Source organism: Anopheles cruzii, chromosome 3, assembly GCF_943734635.1.
Source record: "Anopheles cruzii chromosome 3, idAnoCruzAS_RS32_06, whole genome shotgun sequence".
NCBI lineage: Eukaryota > Metazoa > Arthropoda > Insecta > Diptera > Culicidae > Anopheles > Anopheles cruzii.
This window is the reverse complement of record NC_069145.1, coordinates 55,796,056-55,812,504: the sequence shown is the minus strand read 5'-3', so window position 1 is coordinate 55,812,504 and position 16,449 is coordinate 55,796,056. Positions and strand designations below refer to the sequence as shown.

Genomic DNA, 16,449 nt, shown 5'->3' with positions numbered 1-16,449 from the left:
ATTTGTTTGCATTTGAAGCGTTTTGGGCGAAGAAAAAGGGCCACAAGGAGGCTCCGTAAGGTCAATTGCGCCCGGGTCAGCGCGGCAGGCTAATGACTAGCTTCGGGTTTGTGTGTTCAAGCTGACAAATGAACGCGGCCAGGCGGCCCGTTTGAACGTACCACCGTTTCGGGGAGGGTTCAATTGGATTTCCTTTACGAGTTCCGTTGGGGTGAAGCCAAGAAAGAAAAAAGAACGCCAGAATAAAATGGCCATCGTGGAGCGACACATGAAAAATGTCAGCCGGCCGATGATTCGAGAGCATTAGCGGATGTCGTCCGGTTTTAACGGCGGTCGTGGCGTGGCGGTCGCGACCCGAAATTCCTAGCCGACTTCATGATTAAAATATGAGCCTCGTAAATCATGGGCCGCGGCCGCAAAGCAACATGGACAACGCAGCACGGTTCGCTGCGCCGCGGCGCTACGATTGGCTGCGGCAGTGGATGGTTCGAGATTAGCGGGTTGTTTAAATTTCAACCCGCCTCGTGCTTCCTTTTTTCTCCGAAAAAGTGTCTTTTCAGACATACATTTTCATTCCCGCTGAACGCGAGTGACCCGCCACCACCACCTGGCCGCCTTTTGGCGTACAATAAACTTGTTACAATATTTTACGGCGTCCCATGATGAAGTGCATGCTGCTCCGGCCCAGCGATTGATGCTGAAAGGCCATGGCTTGAGAAAATTAAGGTCCCGCAACGCAGCTCGGAAAATGGAGTCATCCACGGCAGTTCCACGAAAAGCGCAGACACATGGTCCGTGGAACGGTTGGTTCATATTTCAAGCCCTAGTTAACGGGCGGGGGTCAGCCACTGAGAGGGCCGAGTAAAAATGGTGGCTACTTGTTTTAATTTCAGCTCCGGCTCCGGGAAGTCGTGCCGTTTTAATTGGAGCTCCGAGCCGCGGTTCGCGGAGATTCACGCTTCGGTGATGATTTGTTCGGTCTCGGTGACGAGATCGGATTGACTCACAAATAAGGGGCTAAGATCTCGCGGGGCTCATCGTTGAGACGCCAATCAGAGACGCCAGGGCCGGGCCCCCGGTTGGTGTTTGTTTATCTTTGACGAGTTTCCTCTAATTATCGCGTTAATTGATTGTTTCGATTGAATAAAAATTTAAAAGCATGGTGACAAAGGCTCATTTTCGAGTCTACGATCGTTACGGTGCTGGGCGTCTGGGTGCGTTGCTGACAGCGCCGGGCGTTCCGCTGTGGGGAAAAAAATGTTGTCAAATTAACGGTCCATGTATTGTTTCATGAGCTTCGCGGAAAACGCTTTCCAGCGGACCGTTGATTGTTTTAGAGCCGGAAGCCCGGTTTCACTGTTGATGGGATCGTGAAAATAGTGATCCACCCGTTGGGTGGACTACTACCTGACAGTGATCGATGTTGCGTACACCTCTACCGAGTAGGGAAAGCAATTAGAGAAGAATAAAGAATCATAAGCGTTTTTAATTCCGTGCCAATTGGGGCATCAGTGCCAACACGCGAAACTGAGCAATTTGTCGCCAGATACAATGCACCCGCGAACACGCGAAGCCTCATTTCGCTATCTTCCGCTACCCGCATGCTGGTGACATTAGAAATCCTGTTTCGATTCCCACACACACACCCCGTCCGGAACATTAGTGACCGGGGTGGCTATCTGGAGCAAATCAGGTCGCACACAGGCATTCTACACATAATTATCATCATCATTACGAATAATCACCCGCCAAGCGGTGCACTGCATTTGTCTGTGCATCGCGGTGGGCTCCGTTGCGAAAATTGCTCAAGAAGAAAAAAAAGCACAAGCGACACAAAACAAGAATTGTTGTTAAAAGCAAACACAATCAACACCCAAACACCAACACGCTCAACGATCATCAACCGGTGCGCCGGTTCCTGCTGAGTTGAGGTGATAATTTTTATTCGATTAGCAACAGCAACAGAGGGTGGGATTGTTGTTGGGCCTGCGCAAGCCCTCATTGTGAAAGGGTGTCGCTGGAAAAGGTAATTACTGTGGCAACGAAAGTGAGAATTACGGTTTTTTGCAGCTTTTAGCAGCAGCAGCAGCGTGAGGAGCGCTGTGGGTGACATTATCAAAAGGACGTCCGAACGTAAATATACGGGTGCGTCATCTTGTCTTGACAAATGTGCCCCCCCTTTGGGAAAGCCGGCTCTTTTAAAGGTTTTGCCAATGGCAAGTTTGAAACAAAAACGGTGCTCGAAACGCGAAACACAGCCATTTTGTTTTTTCTATTGTGTCCGGATGGGTTGAAACGTTTCGGGTAGTTCAAGGTAACTCGGGGGTCGGAAAGAACTTCGAAATGATGATCTGGAAGGACATCAAAATACGTTTCCACAGCGGTTATGACCTCATCATTTGATGAAAAACGCTTTTCACGCATGACTTTTTAAGGGTCTGAAAACAGATAGAAGTCTCTAAGGGCCAAATCTGGTGAATACGATGGATACTCCAACAATTACAATTTTAGTTCATGGATTTTTGCAATTTTCAAAATGCTCTTGTTACAGGGTGCATTGTCCTGAAGAAAAAGGATTTTTTCCTCGGCCAACCGGGTCCTTTTTCAAGAATTTTCTGATCGAATTTCAGCTGGTCTAAAAGTTCATCTAAATTTATTGTTTTACCAGTTTGCAAGTAATCTGCTAACCAAATTTCATTCCCATCTCAAAAAAACTGAGGCTAACACCTTTTTGGGCGATTTCTAGACACGAACTCGGTTCGGAGCCGAAGAACCAGGTTCACACCACTCCTTAGTGATGATGCGACGCAAAATTCACTTTATCCTTTCGAAAAGCTCAAAATGTTGCCGAGAAACCTTAAACTCAGAAACCCCCCTTTTAATGTACTAATTGAATGCGAAGAGTCTTTATACACTTTCAACATTCGTTCATAAATTTCCTTTGTTTTTAATCCTTCCAAAAATATAAAAATACTAAAATACTTGATTTTTCCGTTGTAAAAAATACTGTGACGCGCCGACATTAAATGGTTTGAAAACATAATTTAAGTGACCGATTGAAATGAAATTTCTCATACGTTCATATGAAGAGTGGACCAACATAGCAAAACATAAATTTCGGCTTGTAGTAGCACCCTTTGTTATCGGTTATACGAACTTATTGAACAGCCTAGTAATGCCACGAAGGAACGAAGAAGGTTAAGTGAAAAAAGCGCAAGTCTTATGCAACATGTTCTCGGAACGTGTCAAGCCGCACGGCCATCACCCAGCCGACCACCAGCACATTGTTTCCTGAGGTGCATTAATTGCACTGCAGTGGTGGAGGGGGCCACCTCACTCTGGCCACTTACCCACCCAGAATGCTTGTGCTCGTGCACGCATCGGCCCCAGAACGGAGCCCAACAATGAGCGGGTGCCCCTTCACCGTCAGCGGCGGGCGCCAGACGGGGGGGGTTAGGTGTCGCGGAAGGTGCGAAGGTCTCCGGGCCGGCTCCGGACGGAACCCGGGTGTTGCTGAAAATTAACACCGCAAATCATTATCGCGATTGGAAAGCTGTGAACAAGCGGCAAAACATGCTCTGCTTACGGCCACTCGCGCCTAGCCTGGCTGTGAGGTGTGCATCAGCCCCCTGGTCATCCTTCCCCCCCGGGGGTTCCCCGTAACACTCAAGAACACTCACACACAGGCACGCACGCAAAGGGGGTGCGCATAAAAACTCCCTCCGCCGGCAAGAACCGGTGCAACCTTCGAGCGTTGCGTGCCGATGACGATGATGACGGCGGCGGTGGCGATGATGCACACGATGATGGGTGCCCTAGCACCGACGACCGTCCGCAGGACTTCTTCGCAGGGCTTGGGGCGCCTTCTTCGGCGCCCTCAAAATCACTGCCACCGCCCGCCGGGGGCGACGGATCGGGGGATGAAAGAAGTAATTATTTCGAGCTCGGAGTTCCGTACAAAGTGTGACGCCTTCGTTCCGTGGCCAGCAGAAAAAGCGGGCAAGCGGCTTCTTAACGGTCGGTCGTCAGAAGGTGGCGGGCCAGCCCAGCCTAGTCGGCCCGCACTTTGATTGATGACATAACTCTTCGGGGGTAGCCTCGTGATGATGGCGATGATGATGCCGATGATGATGGTGGTGAAAATGTGTCAATTGCCGGGTAATTGATGTGGCCCGCCCGAGGCCGCTCCAGCGAGGCCCAGCCAGCGTCTTCGTGGGCTTAGAAAACTAAAACTGCAGCCAACCTAATGAAGATGGACGACCGGACGGGGACCTTTCCGCCAAAAGTGGGCTCCAATTATTTTATCGAACGCCAAACGTTGGACGTCGGACAATCGAGCTTACGTTCGGGTCGGTTTAGGCACTGCGTGTTGTTCAAGAAAATATTCAAAATCTGATATGATACTTTTTTTGTATTTTTAACGAAGGCCTCTTCATTTGACGCAAATCTCTGACCTCTTTTTAACATCTGCTTATTTTGTGATCCTCTAGCATCATTTGGTGAAGTTTTCGCCGGTAGTTGCGCTATTTGGACGTCCTGAACGTGTATCGTTTGCTAAGCCTTACGTCCAAGGTTTAAATTTAGTTGACGAAAATGTCACAGTTAAAAAGGTGGGCCAGAGTCCTCATACGCAGAATCTATCTCATATTTGCTTTGCGTAGGCTTATTGCCTCTCAAAAACAAATATTTAATTGCTCCTCGAATTACTCAATTACTTGATTTTGTCCATTTTCACAAAAACATTGACATCAACTCACTAAAACGATTGCGACACAAAAGTTACTCTTCCAAAGTAGCTAAAATTTGGATGAGAATGAGATGAGATGAGAAGAGTGACAATGAAGCTCCCTCACTGTTGTTGACTATTGATGCCATACTGAGGTTGGAAATATATAAATAGAATCTAGGCCAAGTTCAGGAATCGATGATCCAATTTTTTTTCAAATATTAACAAAATTTATACAAACTGTGTACAAAGAAGACCTGTTTTGGAGAGCTCACGGATTAGAATTGTCGGTTTTAGTTGACTAAGCCTCTTCGAAGCAGTTCTAGAAATGAGTAAGGTTTGATCAAAATTTTATAATTATGATCAAACCTTACTCATTGAACCTGCAGTATTTCAAACCTTACTCAAACGTTCATAACATGAACCATAAGAACATTGTATGCTATCGATTAGTTATGCTGCATTATAAATAAAAACCAGGAGTAGTAAATAATCCAATAGTTGATTGAAAGATCGGAAAAGATATCTTGAAAAAAACGCCACGTTATTATTTTACAGTGCTATAAACGAGCTTTCAGTTTCTACGACGTTTAGTCAACATGTTTTGGCACATGTTTTGTAACGGTTTGAAAGCCCGGAACCGATGCTAGATTAGAGATCGTCATTGTTCAAGTTGATTGAAGATTATTTATTTAATATACTAAAAATAATACAATTTAATTAGTGCTTCACCTTTTTCCCGTTCCCGTTTTCTATTTGGAACCGTACAGATAATCCATCGATAGCAGACGACAAAAGGGCTACAAACCTGCCGCTGTAAGCCTTCCCATTATTGGGCTGCCGCCGGTTGATTAAGACAATGTGATAATGTGTGTCCATGTTGCTCGTCTAATTTATGAACGTGCCGTGAACACGTTTGCCAGGCTCTGCAACGTTTTTTTTTGCGTGTCCTGCGATCGGCGAGCGTCGCCAGCTTTAGCTTCGTTAGGAATAATTTTATCGCTCCAATCCAATAAATAATAAACTTTCCGGGACACTTCCTGTCCGATCGGCAAATCGAAACACACACACAGACACCGCGACCGAGACCGAGGTCATCTTCCAGGCAACGCGACCGCACAGGAGACAATGATCAATTATGCGGCCGGCAGGTGACGTTGATTATGCTCGTCGCCGCCGCAGCGTGCGAAGGGCACCGGGCGGCCGGGGTCGCTCCGCACGGCGGTGACACGATGACGGTCGCTTAATTAAGTGACACCCGGTCGCTGTTTCGTTGTTTTTGCGTGGTGTTTTTCTTTCCTTCCGATCATATTTTTTTTTTGTGTCTGCCGCCTCAATTGTCACGAGCGAAAATTCGCGGCACAGCACAGAGGATGAAAAGCCCTTGCGACAGCTTGTCATTCATTTGTCTAGTTACGCGTCACCGATGCAACCGACCGGGCCCGGGTGGCGTGTCAACGTTGACACTTCGGCTCGCGTTGGTTTGGCACATGACCAGCGGCCATCTTGGGGTGTGGAAATTCGTGGCCGGGAAAACTTCCGGGCCGGGTGGGGCGGAAAAGTGCGAGTGCGATGATTGCGATGTATTGTGACGGCCCCGTGGTCGTGGTGTCCTGGTGTCCCGGGTGGCGAGAATGGCGATGCTGACAGGCCGCCGCCGCACAAGCGACTGCTCTCACGAGGCGCGAAAGGAGACGAAATCACTTTTGACACGTGGAACAATAAGTGTAATTGCTCCGGAGTACGCGCCGGGTGGCACTTTGCGACAGTTTGGTTGATGTGCATGCTGATGGGTGGCCGGAGGCGCGAATTTGATTTTTCCTTCATGACCGTGCGAGATCGAAAGCATAAGAGCATAGGAATTCAGTTGGTAAGATTCGTAGCCATCCTTTGAGTTGTTGAGTACATAGACTTGAAATTGGACTTCCGTACGTACGAGAAATCTTCATTACAAAATGGCCGCCGAGCGTCATCCCTATAAAATCCGCATGTAGGAAAAACTCCATCAAATCTGACCAAAAATTTTATGGCGTCATCGTATCTAATGTGGTCATCATTCGCCCATATCATGCCGGACCCGACCGAATGTCCGACGAATGGTTGGTGTTTCAATTCCACCGAAAACACCCTTCAAAGCCCCCGGGCGGGGCAGACAATGTATCACGCAACTCGCTCCATGTTGCACGTTCTTTTTACGGTCGGTCTGCCCCTTCAGCTTCGATAACACTGACCGCCCGGAAATGGTTGTCAACCGAATTCGTTCCGGGGTGGCCACATTGGCACAAACCCGGCGAACGCTCCCTGCCCTGCCTGGCAAATGGGGGGCAAACATTTGGAAATTTATGACCTATGTACGTTAAGTCCTGGCCAATAATCATAACCTCGGCTAATCTGCGTAGTAAAATCTTGGCTGGCCACTGCTGCTGCTTCGGGGCTCTGGTCCACACCATTCCAGAACTGTCGCCTGCGCGAGGGTGACGGACCGACACGGACCAACCAGGCAACCACCAGGCGAACCGGGGTTGGTTCCTTTGTCGCAGCATACTGTGTCCAGCACCAGCGACCAGCCTTCGTGAGGACATAAATCTAATTGAATAAAATATCTCCACCCAGCGGGCCGTGTCCAGCGCCAGCGCCCGAGCCTACACAATCGGCACCCAAATGGGTGCTAATATCTCAATCTGGAAGAAACGAGAAAAAAGGGCATAAAATGACGCCCTAAAACGCCAAATCAGCAGCCCTTCGGCAGCAGGGCGTCCGGCAGTGGTCCAATTCGGAGGGCGGCTCTTGGACGACGTGTTGTCGCCTCGCCCAAACACGGGCTTGAGTTGAGTGGCTCAGCTTTTCGTTTCGCTTTATGGGCGCCGGTGATTGTGGTGTGCTGATAAGTAAAACACTGACCATTGGTGATCATGGTGGGTCGAGTGATTTTTATTACACTTTGCCCAGAACGGGAAGGAGATAGGGTTTGGCTACGGCTTCCCGGTACTGCTGCATTGATAATCACAAATGATGAAGAATTACGCTGATTATTCGCTGGTGCGGGAGCTACTATTGTTGCTGTTGTGGAGCCCATTGCTTGGAAGTTCATTGCACTACAGTTCTTACAAGACAATTATTAGAAGTAGCTATGTGGTTCAAACCCGTTAATTTTATTTACATTTTTCGTGAAATATAAAAGTATCTTCAATCAATCAGTCGAATTAGTTCGATTTTATTTGTTCATGAAGAATAATTATTGTATTTTATCCTGTATGAGTCGTACCCTGATTTTGGGATCAATTATCTTGGAAAAAAAATTTCCATAAATTTTACACTTTTTCAAACGTACTTCAAGGGTATTGAAACATATTTTCTTCAACAATAATAAACTGACTTTGGTGCATCGGTCTAGAGTTTATCCGATAACTCCTTTGTTCATCATAGTAGCCATGGAACTTCTTCTCTGAATCACTGGTATCGATGGTCAATAGATTACCGAAGGTCTCATTGCCATGTGGAGCATCACTTTCTTCATAAACTGCTTCATCCTTTGTCCCATCCAGATTATTAGAAATTTCTGTCTGTTCAAACGACTTAACAAAGACTTCTTTCTTGTCGCTGACCTTAGAATGAAGGATCCATTAACACACTTGCTTGATAGCTAGTACTAGCTCAAACTTCTTTTCAGCAGCTTTGTTACAATTGAAAAAAAATGACAAATTGAATTACTAATAGCACAAATTTAGCTTTGTCAGAGATGAATTCATGTTTCTCATTCATTTTGGGTTGCAGATAGCTACAATCTAAAACTAAGAAAGATTAAAAGTAGGAATAACCATCACTATGCAAGAACACGGTTATAAAGCTTGAGATAAAAACAAGTTTTCTACCTGTCAACAGAAGTCACGAATTAAAGGCTTTTTGGGGCTATCGATAAAAAAAATTAGTTAACACTGAATAGACGATATCAAACGGTTGTTACATTATCAGAGCATACCATTATTGTCACCAACGGTTGACGTTTGAAGATCTCCCAAAGAGAAGAATAAAGCTTTTTGCATGAGTAAGCGAGGGATTGCTGTTGCTATCGTGTTACAAGCCGTTAGCATAAGATTGCGTGCGACGGATTCACTATCCACCCTGCTGAGGTTCATAAAAACCTCGGGTCTTAGTTAACCTACACCCAACGGTATCCGAAAACCGTCGTTGAAATGTCGTTGATTTAGGGCAGCAATAAAACGACCGTTGAAAGGATGGCGCAAGGAGGTGTGAAGGACATGCAAAGAGTCGCAGTGTTGCTCAACGATCGACAGCCTTTTTGCCAGTTTCCATTGTCTCGCAAAAATTCATCAACAAAGTGCGGAATGATCGATACAACAGCGAAAAGCCCTTCGGCCAAGAGAGTGAGCCTATCCGTATCCGTCGCTGGCTGGAGATGGTATCGATCGTTGGCTGTCATATTCCCGGACCCCCCTTTCGCCCTCAAGGGGACGAGTGATCCGCCAGCATGGCATGTAACGGTTGCGATGCAAATGTTGCCTGCCTGCCTGCTGCTAAGCCGGCTTCTTCATGGTGCCGTGCCTCCGATCGCACACGTGATCGTGACGTGTGCGTGCGCAGGTGAGAGGCATCCGTTAAAGGAACGCCCAGGCAGCAGCAGCACGGAAGACCTCGGCATGGTTTGGTGGCCAGAGTGTGCCCAGAGTAACCAGCATCGCGCTCGCAAAAGGCTCACAAATTAGCAATTATGAATTATGTTGCTTATCTGCAATTATCGCGCTTTAGTAAAACTTTAAGCGATTCTGCGCCCATGCGGGGTGGAGGGGAGGAATGGAGAACCAGCGTGCAACAAAGCATACCTTGCCTTGCCTTGCCGATGCTCGGTCCACGATCGGTCTATCTGCTGGTCACAATCTGCAGACCTTCACTGCGCGATGCGATAGATAAACGATGGAAGGGAGCAAAACCGGGAAAACCGGGCTCCCGGATGGGCTTTGCGGGTGGCCAGCCCTTCGGCCAGCCCCACCCTGGCGGACGCCGACGGGGGTCTTCGATGGCGTGCGCCGCTACGCTGCGAGTGGCTTGCGGTGGCCCCGCCGCGAAGGGTGGCCGTTAATTTTCAATTCCATCGACATCGCTGACGTGTTTCGGTTTCGGGAACCATTTCCATGTCGAATTGGCTGTTGACAGGTTGTAGAACCGGTTGATAAGGGGCACCGGGGCGCGTTTATGTATTCCTTCGGCCCTGGCGCTGATGGCCGACAGCTTCTTGCCCGAAGACCGGGCCAGTAGGAATTACCCCGTTACCCAGACGAACGTTTTTGCCACAATTTTGGCTCTTCGATGATCTTTCTGGTCTACTTTTTTTTTCGTGAAGTAAAGTATTTATTGTGATTACGATACAAGGCTTCAGCCTTTGTCGGAGTTCCTGCAGATGGATTCTTCCCAGCATCGTTGATTATTAAAAATTCTTAAGCAAATTTAATTCAATCAATCGATTCGGGTGTTGCTAGTCTTTCACTCGTTGAAGTCATGCAGGACTCGGCTTAAATATTTTCACTTCGCTGACCATTCGAATTACCGTTCGCTGTTTCCTTGAGCACATGCGTTTCTATACTCCGACTCGGCCCTACAGAGCCATATCCACATTTTGTCTAGACATTTGAAGGGTAGCATGCATGGAATCTCATCCATTATCAATATTATTGTCGATCAGCATGCGATCAGTTTCAGTTCTATACTGCTTTGGCCAAAAAATATCGGGAATTTGCTTCTAACTTAAAATTTTTTTGTTTATTTTTCTAAATCTACGTCATCAACATTAAAAGAATCCCTACTTTATGCAATACTTCTATGTCTACATTTGTCCAAATTTTGGAAACGGTCCGCACAATTAGGAACAGCATTCAGCACATTGTTCGTTTCGGCTCCTATCTCCACTATTGAATGAGGCGAAAACCAAGAATTGTCTCTCCACAAAGCTGCTTTTTTAGGCACAGAATTACGATAATCGAAAAAAACTGTTTCCCGTCTATTTTTGATAACAGTAGCAAAAATATTAGGTAAACAGGACAACTGCGGAATGTATGCATTTATACCATTCAGCTCTCCAATATCGAGATAAATATGTCGACCCCTGAAGGCATGTTGATGTCAGAACCAGAAGGCTATCGGATCGTTTGGTTATGCAGCTAAATCTAGGATTTTTTTAAAAGCTCTTCAATGCTTAGGGTCTTAGTGGCAGTGACATAAACGTTCGCCTGGACACACAGGAACTGGGCCACTCCAGGGCCCTCTTGGGGCGCGGACATTCCAACAGCTCGCGTGAGTCCTGCCCCTCTGAGCCGCGCTGACGTGAACATCGATCGCAACACCCTGGGTGGTGGCCCCCGGTGGTGGAATGTGCCGCTCTATAATAGCTCCTCCACTTCACTAACCCGTCCTTTTTTCACCCTCTTTCTCTTCCCACCCCGACAGGCGCATGTTCCCGACGGTGCGTGTCTCCTTCTCGGGGCCCCTGCGCCAGGTTACGCCGGCGGACCGGTACGTGGTGCTGCTGGACGTGGTCCCAGTTGACAACCGGCGCTACCGTTACGCGTACCACCGCTCGGCGTGGCTGGTGGCGGGCAAGGCGGACCCCCCGCCACCCGGCCGGCTGTACGCCCACCCGGACACCCCGCTCGGGGCCGATGCCCTGCGCAAACAGGTTATCTCGTTCGAAAAAGTGAAACTAACCAACAATGAGATGGACAAGAACGGTCAGGTAAGTCCACACAAGGTGCCTCCAACGGTCACTTCTTGGGCCACTCATAGCCCCCCCACCATCACCTGCGAGCGCGCGCGCGCCAGTAACCCGATACGATCTTATAAATCACGGCTCGACCGAGGAAGGCTTCGGGGAGTTTGATTAATTTGGGATCATTAGACAGTCGACAGGCACAACATAACCTTTCGGAGTTCTCCGGAATCCGGGGCCCAGGAGTCGGACCCGGGGATGGCCGCCGGAGGGAACGTGAACGAAAACAAATTATTTACACGATTTTTGTCTGTCAAATTATTTCAAACTGACTTAATTCCTCCCGCTGTCGGAGCGTGTCTGGAGCGAGGTCCACGCATTCTGCTGAGGCCCTCCGCGCGACTCCAGCGAAGGGCTCCAACACTTCTTCAACTCCGGCGTTCCGTTTCTTGGGGACCGGGGAGAGACTCGATAGCGATCGGTATGCGCGGTCTGGCAGCTTGATCCCGCAGCACGTTGAGAGGCTTGATGAGCCACCCGTTTTCTGACCTCGTGTGTCTGTGTGTGTGTGACACAAACGGCGACGGTGACAAACGGGCGCCAACCCGTTTTCCCGTGAAACCGAATCACGGCAATCCGTTTTCCGGGAACTTTCTTCACGCCACAACCGGGGCGGGAAGTTGTAACCGGGGCGACGTGGGTTGCAGTGTGGCGCCTCCGATGGCCGTGTGACACGACTGAGTTCATCTGTTCGGTGTTTTGACAGATGACAAGTGCATCGTGATACGATTCATTAATTATGAAACCGCACGTTACATGGAGCGCCGGCAGCGCCGCATTCTCGGCCGGCTCAGGGAATGCACTTGTGGTCTCCACTCCAGACTCCACTGAGGGGCCGGGTTCCTGTTCCCCCCTCTTTTTTGTTCTTCCTCTCTGCTTTGCATTCATTCATTCACACACGCACTTTCTCTGCGGATTTCACTGGAAAACGAAGCGTCCGAAGAACGAACTGCCATTAATAATCGGGCTCATTAGGCACGGGATGCATCACTCGTCATGTGCAGTCGTCATCTGGTGCGCTGGTGCGCTTGAGGGGCCTTCGGGGTCAGAGGCAAGTAGGTTAATTGGGATGTTTCCGATCGTATTAATTTTGATCTGGCCTGGAAATCCGAGGGGGTAGCACGGTGCCAGCGAAGATTGATTAGAACTGACACCGGCACGGCGAGTGCGCGGTGAGTGCGAAGAGAACAATAGAGAACATGGCGGTTATGTGACAGCGCATGTTTCTTTATTATTATTTTTGTGTTTAATTGGGATGTAAATCAATGATGAACTCTAACATGGATTTTTATAACTCAAACAGACTCAGGGTCGACTGCTCTCATCCAGATTATCTAAGCATTGCTCGGAAAAACGGAAACTTAAATATCGAAGACCCATCTTGACAGCATTCCCATTGACTGCCAGAGTTTCTCTAGGTAGAGTTCTTTCTACAACTCTTGCGATCCGTTTTCCTATCCGACCTTTTCAAGATGCATCCCAGAATTGCTAGCGATGAGGCATTGAGGGGTTTTAAGGTAACGAAGCGATTAAATAGTTCTGCAAATATTGGCGATTGGCCAACAACGGAAGCATTTTTTACATAGTTCAAACTTGAACGTAACCCAAAGATCCGTTACATAAAATATTTGGAAGTCCATTTAGACAAAATAAAAGCTGTTAAACCATGTAGTGAAAAGAAGATGCTTATACTGATGAACGGGAAATCGATGAACCGGGGAGAGAACTACAACTCGGAACTACTCATTTACTTGGCCACCGCAAGAGTCTAATCATGTCGATAAAAAAGCTCTAAACACCTCAAAATTAGTTGTGATAATCGATCTTAAAATTGGCCTTAGTTTTGACACTACACAGCAGATATCTGTGAAATAAGTAAGATGAACCTGCTCTAAATAAATCTAACGTAACCTATTAAATAATTTAGGATTAGATTTTTGCTTTGCAATAAATAGAAGCATCTAAGCAGCTTATGTAAAATAAAGATCGTAGCAAAATGAACCATCGGGTACATTATTTATTTTCCTGGTAAAAACTTCAAATACATACGGCTCGGCCCGTTCTTTAAGAGAAAAAAAATAATAAAACTTATAATTTCGACCGCGTTTAGTGCAATCAAGTTTAAGTGTTTTTCCAACTCAGGCATGTTTTTCTGCTTCTGTTAACTGCTTTGGTATTTACCAGGCTCGAAAGTCGCTGCTGAAATATGTAATGTAACACTGAAAACGTTTGGCACAAGCGAAGCAAAGATTTTGTAGAATGTTGTTTAAACTCTATCAGGGAGCCTATCGTACAGCTTACAGAAAACAACTCCAAAAACGGGAAGAACTCAACTTTGGCTTCGCGGGTAGCACAACATTTTCCCAAATATTTCCCTTGTCCCAATCGCTCGATAACGATATACGCTCAATGCTCGAATATCGTCCGCCGTATATATTCGAAGCCTCAAATCGACTCCTAGTCGGCCTATTCGGTTATGCTAATTCCTGGTCAATGCCATCCACAAAGTGGAGCAACCGTGCATTATTGATTGTCATCGACCATCGGCAGCGAGACCCCGGAACGAGCTGCGATCATGTTTCGATTGCATTTATTAGATGAGATGCTTATTTGGGAATATATTTATGCTACATCCACACTTTGTCGCCGGGCCGGAGGTTGCCACCAACGACGACGACGACGATGACTGCCAATGATGGTTTTGGAATTTCGTCCGTGTGCCGGGGAATAGTGGGGACCCTCCAACAGAGACAGGGGGTCCGCAGATTGCAATACATTTCAGTAGCGTTGTACCGGAACAGGTTTCGTGCCGGAGAACTGCGAGACAACTTATCCCTCCGCTCCGTGCCAAGCCAGGGGTGTCCAGCGTGCCGTGGCGTTATTATTTATGAAAGGACTTTGGCTGTAAAATGTATAGAATTTCTGGCGTTTATTTATTTGCTGAAATTTTAACGCTCCATCGACGACGACGGCAGGCGGTTGGCGATGAAGGATGCTGGCCGCTGCTGCCGTAGCCGGCGCTGCTGCATGTTGCTCGCAGGACGCAGGCGTAGACGCTGGCCAGGCGTTGAACCGCGCCAGGGGCGAAGGCGAGAAGCGTAAATGGTGATTTGATGAAACCGATATCGATCTTTTCGTCGACTGGAAAGTGGCCAACAGAAAACTACGCTCCGCTCCGCGCCGGGGTGTTGGATGGATAACGATTCGAGGCAGACGCGATGGAACGAGACAGAGCGCAGGCCTAGCGCAGACAGAGGATGGTTGGAAATAAATATCAATAATAAAGATATAAATATCTAAGACATCGATACATCGTGCGAGGTATCATCGTTCATGTTTCCAATTTATGACATCCTCCTCTGGCTGGCTGTGCGGCTCCCTGAGCCGGTCCATTCCGTGCCGCGCTTTCAATCTCGTCTATCGTTAGCCTTCGCGCGTCGATCCAATCCATTGGAACCCCTTCAGCCTTCAGATCTTCAGCTGACCGAGGACCAAGCGTCGTCCAGGGAGCGTAATCTATACGCACTGTGGGCAGATTAAAAAAGAATTACTTTTCCGGACGAACAAATGGGTGGACATAACGGGGCTAATCTGAAACAATCTTTCTCCCGGGGGGGTCGACCGCCGGTCAGCACGGCTTTTGGGGGCACTCGGCTTGAAGCCGGTGCGGATGATTAGGGCTGAATCCACTGTTCCGGAAAGTTCCGCTCTCTGCAAGTCAATGAGTAAGGCCAACGGGTTGTTTTAAGACTCCATTAGCGAAAACTGGATATAAGCAAACGGAAGTAGACTCTGTGTATACAAGTTAAACGATGTCCAAGAATAAGACCTGCTAGACCAAAACGCATCAATTCCTGTTGAAAGCAAATATCGTCCACGTTTTCAGTTGCAATTTCGCCGAAGAAACAATCAGCAAACATTTCGCGGTCTTCATTTTCGAAGAAAAATTGGCCGATTGAGTTGGAAAAAAGGTTTTCAATATTTCTCAATTTTCTGCAAGCGTCTGGCATCCCATTTTGTAAATGTCAAAGTTTTTACTAAATATTTACAATTTCCAGAATGAAGTTTGAGATTTTAAAAGTCAAATAATCGTTAGTTTAAAATCCAAATACTAAATAAGGATGCATTTCAGTATTGGAACTTCGTTATTACCATTTATTGGATAGGTCCTACACTTGATTGCGTATGATTGACTATTTAACTTCAAGTTAAGTTTACTGTTGTTTGTTTTCCCCTGCCATTCGTGTACCGCCGCGCTTAGAGCATAATTCTTTGTGCCACATCCTGCACTCCATAACCTCATCTCAAACACACCGGCGAAGGGTCGGCTTCGTACCGATGCGCGCGCCCTCCGAAACAAGGGATCGAGAAAAGAGGGGCGAGCAAAAAGAACGAGCAAACAAACAACCAACCGGCAAACAGAGAACAACGGCTGTCCCGGACAACGGTTGCATGTTTACATGTTTTATTAACCCCCGGAGGGTGGTTTCGCGCCTAATCGTCTTCACCCGCCCCGCCGGAGGGTGCCGAGAGATCCTGACAGTTACCGAAAAAAAAACGAAACGACAAAAGGGAGATAATGTAACGCCGTCCAGGATGGTGGTTGTCGACTCCGGATGCGAAGGTGTAATTTGTAAAGTGGAACATAATTAGAGTGAGGGCGTCACCCTCTCGGGGCCGGGTGATTGGGCAAGAAGCATAAATAATCCACGGATCCCAGGACCCATTACTAAGGGCAGTGCTTCGGTAGTGTGCGCGCAGTCTCTATTGTTTGTCTTCATTTGCACAACACAATTCTGTGTGTTTCGAAGGAAGGAAGGCTTATGAAATTGTTAACTGGAGCTACAGCACTGGAAGCGCCCTTGCTCTACAACTTTATGTTGCTTCGGGCCGGCTTTTCTTGCTTGACACCCTGATACTTCATATTCTTTTATGGCCCGCCATA

At 47.6% G+C, this 16,449-nt stretch overlaps 1 protein-coding gene across 1 annotated transcript in view; it reads left to right on the top strand.

Moving 5' to 3' along the window:
* LOC128270637 (T-box protein H15-like) overlaps positions 1-16,449 on the top strand; it is a 51,474-nt gene that overhangs the window by 24,730 nt on the left and 10,295 nt on the right. Inside the window, exon 4 of the mRNA XM_053008045.1 lies at positions 11,186-11,471. Coding sequence (XP_052864005.1) covers positions 11,186-11,471 — 286 coding nt within the window. The remainder of the gene's footprint in view (positions 1-11,185; positions 11,472-16,449) is intronic.